The sequence below is a fragment of the Pieris napi genome, chromosome 5 (assembly GCF_905475465.1).
Source record: "Pieris napi chromosome 5, ilPieNapi1.2, whole genome shotgun sequence".
Lineage (NCBI taxonomy): Eukaryota > Metazoa > Arthropoda > Insecta > Lepidoptera > Pieridae > Pieris > Pieris napi.
In genome coordinates, this window is record NC_062238.1 from 13,426,467 (window position 1) to 13,433,890 (window position 7,424).

Sequence of the window (7,424 nt, forward strand, 5' to 3'; positions counted from 1 at the left end):
AAAGAAAGTTAAATCTCTTACTAATTTTCCCTACTTTGACACCACCGCTGTGGTTGGGTATTTATTTACTTGTGAGCTAGAAACAAATTATTATACTGTGCAATCTGTGCTTTTTAATAAATCCGATGGCTGCCGGAGGTTGATACGTCAGTCAGGCACTTCGCCAAATTGCGAGACAAAAAGTTTCATGAAATGTTAATCCGTTACGAATTTATTTGAATATAAAATGATTTTAGATAAATTTTGGGTTTGTATTAAGTTCATGGGCTCAATGTTTGAATATCTTACAAAAACACAGTTTTAATTGTTTCTCTTTATTTGTATAACTGTGGTAAGGTATAATAAAAATATCAGAATTGTAAATAATGTTTTAGTTTCTTCTCAAAAATATCTCTTCTTTCTAAAATATATTTGATTCAGCGGCTTCAGTTAGAAGATTAAATGAGATTAAACAATAGGTTAAACGAACATGCATTTTTATCTATTTACATTAAGATTCAATTATGGCAATATTATCACAATATTAAGAACGAAGTTCACGTTCTTTTCACTTGGATTTGGATATAATAGTTAGTATTGTTATTTACCACAATCTATAGGAGCGCTAATTACCGTGCATCTCTTGTATCGGTACGTATATGTAGACTGTAAAGATTAGTGGCAGAAGATGTGGTCGCGCCGCGGTCAAAAGTGGTCAATAGAAAGGCATAATTACCCTCTCGCTGACTATTGCGAATACGGTAGTTATTTTCGAAGGCTTTTTCATAGTTAAGATACTGCTTACTCAATGAAGTCATCAATAATTATGATTTTGTTTCTTGGGTTTGGTTGTCTTCGGAATGCAATATGTAACACATACACACATAGTAACAGATGACTACAACTACAAAAAGTATCGTGTAACTTTCATGTTTGGTGTAAGTGTAAATTAAATAAATTTTGACAAATATGCTTGTTTGCTTTTGATCTTAGATTACTGTTTCGACGTTTTCCTGTTTGCGTTATAAAACAAGAGTTTTGTATAATATGATTATATTGAAGCTTTGCCGCAGTTTAGATAATTTTCTTCAAATCTATTAATATATTAAATTTGTTAATGAATGTAACATCAATAGTCGTCTCAGCGAAATATCTATGTTGCTCTCTTTTATTCAAAATAATAAAATACAGCAACACAGCAGAAGGTGTAGGCTTTGACATGCAAAATAACTTTCAAAATTAGATAGTTTTGAGTTTATCAATTACGATCATTTCTCATTTATAAGGAAGCATAATTTCAAAAGTTTAATAATTATTGTTTAGGAAAAAGAGTATAAAGGTGGTCCCCATTTCAACAACATTAGGGAGCAGAACTGATGGTCTGACGTGACCAGGAGCGCAGGACAGCAGAGTGGTGAAAGTATATCGCAGAGGTCCGGCGGCGGAGGAGGGCGGCCGTATATCAGCCTCTATGCGTCTCGCGCGCCTCACTCCGCTGCTTTGCTGGTAAGTCGCACTGTTTATTTTCTTTAACATTTATTTACTTTGGATTACCTTTTACGTTTAAGGCTGGAAATTATTGTTATTAATCTCATTCGCTTACAAATCCGATGTAAATATTTTGCTTCAGCCTTGTTTGTTTTTTTTTCTATTTCATTTTATTCGATCAAACTAGCAAACGCTATCTTAAACATACACGGTTGATTCAACATGACCTTAAAATAGGCTGAGAAGGCAATCAGTGTAAGCAAAAACAATTTAATTCTCCCTCTGTGATGTGACTTGTTTTAAATATTAGAAAAGTTTACATAGTTAATGTTACATATTATTTAATATTACCGTGTGTTTTATTATGTCGTATAAGTTATATTGTATCGTCGCAGAGTCTGCCTCAATTCAAATAAGTACAAACTAAACTTATGAGAACCGTATGTGTTTGGAATGTTGATCACATAATATATAGAATCATTAATTTACCTAGTACAATGTTTATTGGTACCTAAACTGTATTATTATTAATAAAATTGTTTAATTTTTACAAGAGAGTTATAAAAATATACATAGTAACCTGATTTAAATATAAATTGAGGCAAAATAAACTGTAACCAGTTATAGAGGTATTTTGGGTTCCACTGCCATACGAGTAAAAGCGTCGTAGATATTTAAAAGGTTGCGTAATAAGATATAAATGTTGGCCACGATGTTCCCTTCAACTTATATAAGGCAACGTGATGAGTATCGCTTATCGGCCGAAGGAAAGTAGGCGCATTATATCATATCGTTTTATTTCGCATTATACAAATAATTGTCCTAGGTATCTTTGCAGGTTATATAATTTTGTCTAATGTGTAGTATTATTGAAAATGATATGATTTAAACCATTGAGGTTGTTGTTCAAAAAACCAATTGATATGTAGTAGAGTGTCACGGATTGTCGTAGAACTTTCTTATCGTGAATTGTTTGTATAAGTGCCGTGAGGCTGCATTGCGCATACAGGACACAAAGGAAACTTAACAAATTGCTTTATATTCTTGCTATTGGTCGTGACTCGACTACTTTCTCCTTTGAATATCAACAGTATTACGATCTGCCCGATTGCGAAGCCAACTCTTGCGCAACAAGAAGAGCCTTAGCGGAGGCTTTATCGTTTCGACATGTTATATGAAAGGCGGTATAAGTCGTCGCGACTTATTAAAGCAAACAAGATCGTTTTTTGGTCTTAATTTATTTCATTAACTCCAAACTTTCACTTCATTTAGAATATGTAAAATTTCTAGCAAACGACATTTATTATTAAAATATATTATATTTAGTTTATGTCCGATGTCTTTGTTCTCTTCATACTTTTCTAAGCTTTGTAATTTTAATAAGGCAGTAAACATTTACAGGTTTGTGCGATCACTACAAAAGCCATGAAGTCGTTAGTTCTGTGTGTCGTGATGGCAGTGGTTGTGGCCGCAGTACCCGTGCCACAGCGAGAAGGCGCCGCCTACACCAAAGAGGCTATCAAGCAGGCACAGAACACATACCTCATTCCCAAGGATGCGGTGATACATAAGGTATATCGCCTCTCCGTATAAAACATTTTGCAGATGCTACTACGGCCTCTGATACTTCGCCTCCTGTCCGTGACATGAAATCACGTCTCTTTTTGCTTTTAGGTCGAAGAAGGTATCGAATTAGCGGCATACGAGTCAATCCCCGGAAACCAAAAGATTAATTTGTTTGAAATCCTTGGAGATCAGCTGCCGTCAGAAGTGATAAACAACCTGCAGACCCAGGTCAACCACGTCGGTCAGCAGTAAACCTGCAAACTAGAATAGGAGGGTACCGATCACCAAACACGACGGATTATTATCTATTTGGCGTTGCAATTTCAAAGAAAGCTGAGTCTTTGCAGAAACACTTGACCTCTTGTTTGATAGTCAATACAAAGTGTTTGGAAATGAATTAGTAGTATTCGTCTGAGATCGGTGACTGGTATCCTCGGCTGTTGACTAATATTTAATTTATTGGTGACGCAACTACTTGTGATAAAACATCTTTTATACGTTTAGTAGATACATCAATTTTGTAAATAAATTATTATGAAATTTTACTAGTGTTTTTTTATCTATCTCCTTATCTAATCCTAAAAACCGCTGTTTAACTAATAACATATTATAGTATCAATATGTAACTACTATCTACTACTAGTAGATAAAGACATAATATATGAGTTTGAGAAACTAAATGTTTGACTTGTCTTTATACAATACATTACTTATTTCTCGGTGGAGCTGTAAATGTTTAATTCAGTTATTTATTGTTTTATGTAAATAAAAGTTAACTTTCAACTAATAAACAATTACGAAAGCTTTAAGTTGAATTAACTTCTTTTGAGGCTCCTCAAATATGTATAGTCATCTAAGTCTCTAACTCGGTTTGTATTTCCAAAATATACGAAATATACTGTGGGGTGAATAACTATTAAAACCTAATCCTTCCGTCACGAGGCGCAAGCATTGAAGACTTTGTGCACTCTGAGATATAGTTATAATTAAAGTTGAATTAATCATTAACGAAAGAATTTATTCAAATAATAGAATAAAACGTATTATAAATTAATGTTTTTACATTAAAGACTTTATAGCTTCCGGAGTCTGGTTAATAATCCGTATCTACTGTATCGTAAGTTATTATTTAAATGTTGAATCTCTAACCTTCGCAAAAGCACTGCAGAGGCTTTTACGGCTAGGCTTATGTGCAGCTTATAATGGACAACAGATGGCGCTTAATGAATGCAGATCCGTAGTGGCAATCAATATTTATAGAGAAAACTTTGAAAAATAAATAATAAATAAATCAGTGGAGCTACAACCTCTTTAGGTCTTGGCCTCAGATTTCTGAATCTGTTTCATGATCATTTTTAAATCTCCAGTGCCTGACACACGCCGTCGACTTTTTGGGTCTAAGACATGTCGGTTTCCTCACGATGTTTATCTTCACCGTTCGAGCAAATGTTAAGTGCGCATATAGAAAGAAAGTCCATTGGTGCACAGCCGGGGATCGAACCTACGACCTCACGTATGAGAGTCACACGCTGAAGCCACTAGGCCAACACTGCTCTTTGAGAGAGAGTTCTCTCAGAGAGAACTTCAAAAAACATTTATTTACCATTGGGCGTCTATTCATAACATACTTTGAGAACATATTTGTTGTTTTTACATATTTTTAATTCGGATAAATTTTCTTCTTTCCATAAGCACCAATTAATCAAAAATAAATAGAAACGTGTTAATCGCAGTTATAAAATTATTATTACGGCTCAAGCTTGCCACGTCCTCTCGACATCGCTTCATTTTCCTTTTGATGATCATATGAAGGAGGAGTGGCAATATCAAGTTTAATGAGCGCAGTTAGTTCGTGGTTGGCGGACGCAAGAAGTGCGATGTGGTGACACTCGGCGGACGACGCCGCGGTATTTGATACAGTTAATTAATGTCATACACTACCGTTACTCGTCCGTTGGACGTCGCCTGTGGTCCCACACACTTTTGTCTACATTTCACCGACTCCAATGACACTTCTACAATTTCTCTCAATATTACTTCTTTTTTCTAAACCCTTAAATCGAATAAACCCCATATTAGTAGTACTAGTAGTAGAAAAATAATCTGCAATGTTGACTTTGAAGGCATCGGTAGTTAATACGGTGAGCACCGGTCCTTACGCGGGTGAACTCGGGGGCATTTGTATATTTTCACTATACGAGTATAATATATTATCAACGTTGTCATTGTCTTCAATATAACATACACACCAAATTGAACAAATATATGTTTTTGAGAAATGAAGCATTAGAAATAATTGATGAGGCTAGATTAAACTTTATTTAATTGGTATACCTCGCTAAGGAAGCTTCTTTGGATTGGCGATTGGCGAAGGCGATTGACTTTGACTTAGTTCTTTTTAGTTACTTTCATAGCTTAATGACTTATGGCTTATTATTATGGGGTCATGCTGCTGATGTCGAAACTATTTTCATCCTGCAGAAGAGGGCTATTCGTGCAATCTATAATTTAATATGTAGGGAATCTCTTAGAGATAAATACAAGGAAATTAATATACATACTTGCCTTTCCCTCGCAATATATTAAAGCCGAATTTACATTACGAAACTAGTGTTATGCATGTTGGAATGAGTTTCATGAAAATAGTTGCAGCACGTGTGAAACTACTTTAACAAAAAATAATAGTGTCGTGAAATCAACAGTATCACCAACGACATGGCTCTGTCAACATCAAAGCTTCATTTTGCGATGCAGAACGTCGTGGTACAGATGTTAATATATAAAATTCGAAAAAGGTTATCTCTATCAACTGACCAACGTTGGTTTGCCATTTTGGCGGTCATTTAGCTGCACGATGCACTCAAACACACACGTCTGCCCTGTGCAAATGCTTTCGCGACACTAGTTTCGTGTCGCGTTTTCATCGTGAAAGTAGTTGCGTGACATTAGTTTTACAAAAAATATGCGCATGGCACGAAATTTATCCAGTGTCGCGAAACCGATGCATGCATTATGAAACTGTAAATTTACACGTGAAATTTTTGATGAAATTTATGTCATAAAACTAATTCCGAGCCACTAGTTTCGTAATGTAAATTCGGCTTTATGAAAATATTATGTATGTATACAAAAATAGTGATAAGTTTACTAGAATAGAACATACGCACAATGTTAATACTCGGAACAAACGCGACTAGACTATCTAAAGTTAGTAATTCTTTTTTGGGAAAAGGGATACTCTTCTTTAATAAAATCCCGGAGGCTCTTTTATCTCTACCTTTTAATAAATTTAAGAAATGTATTAAAGAAAAGCTGTGTTTTTTACACTACTTACTATAAAGTTAACGTATATCTAGTTGATAAAATGGCCTGGGACTAGTGCTAGGCAGGCTACTTCTAATTAATTTGCGATATTTGTTTTAAAATAAGTGTTGTTTGATGATTTGCTATTTTAAAAGAGTACCGAGAGTTTTTTACGCCGGCTTTTTCTCTCGGCCCTCTGTCTTCTTTGCCGATGAGTAGGGATGCCTACAAATTCAAATTTAATGACGTGGAATAAGTGATACCTGTACGTTCCATAATAAACATATTTTATTTTATTTTAAGCTTAAAGTCAAATACTTTGTGATTGCCGGTGAAGACAAAGCGAATAATTAGAAGGTAAAATCCAGAGATCGCGACATAATCGGCAAGCTGCACTGTAATTAGCTACGTGTTGGTAATTAGGTAGGACTGCGAGGAGGCTGGATGGCTGTAGGATGCCTTGACAAAAACCTCCCGGTTTTACACCGGACCTCGACTACCGAGATTCATATAAGCTATGATCATATCTGACGGTGCGATAACTATTATAAAGAATTGAGAATACTCTTTATAAGAAACGATCAGTAATAAGTTCTTTATAGGAATCATAATGGTACTTTTACTTTACCTACTTACTTTTTGTTTTTTTCTATATGTATAACTAGCGTTTCGCGCCCGCTTTGCTGGACGAATTAAAATAAATTTTATGTTTCATTATTTTACTTTTTCATATTTTTATTATTCTTCTTTTTAACTTCCCGCTAAGAAAATTGAAATATTTCGAAAATCGAGTTTTTAACAGATGTTGACGTTTTGCGGTTCTAGGAAGCCTCTTTTGTTTTTATTAGCGGGAAAAATATTCATAAAAGTAAAACAGAAATAAAAAAATGAAGGAACGTTGGAATTAATATAAATAAATAGCCATAAACCATCTAGGAAAAATTTCGCATCTAATGGTGGTAGTTTCATGTCGATACGATCAGTGGTTTAAGAGTGAAAGAGCCTCAAACGAACACCATTTTCTTTTTATATATATAGATTATGTGTATTATAAATAAATAAATACTCAGCCGTTTTCGAATAAAGTT

At 34.5% G+C, this 7,424-nt stretch overlaps 1 protein-coding gene across 1 annotated transcript; it reads left to right on the top strand.

Moving 5' to 3' along the window:
* The first annotated feature begins 1,402 nt into the window (after positions 1–1,402).
* LOC125049809 lies at positions 1,403–3,578 on the top strand. The gene is made up of 3 exons (XM_047649269.1): positions 1,403–1,485; positions 2,869–3,039; positions 3,142–3,578. The coding sequence occupies exons 2-3, from the start codon at positions 2,893–2,895 to the stop codon at positions 3,283–3,285; spliced, it is 291 nt and encodes a 96-aa protein (XP_047505225.1). The 5' UTR covers positions 1,403–1,485; positions 2,869–2,892; the 3' UTR covers positions 3,286–3,578.
* Positions 3,579–7,424: the final 3,846 nt, after the last annotated feature.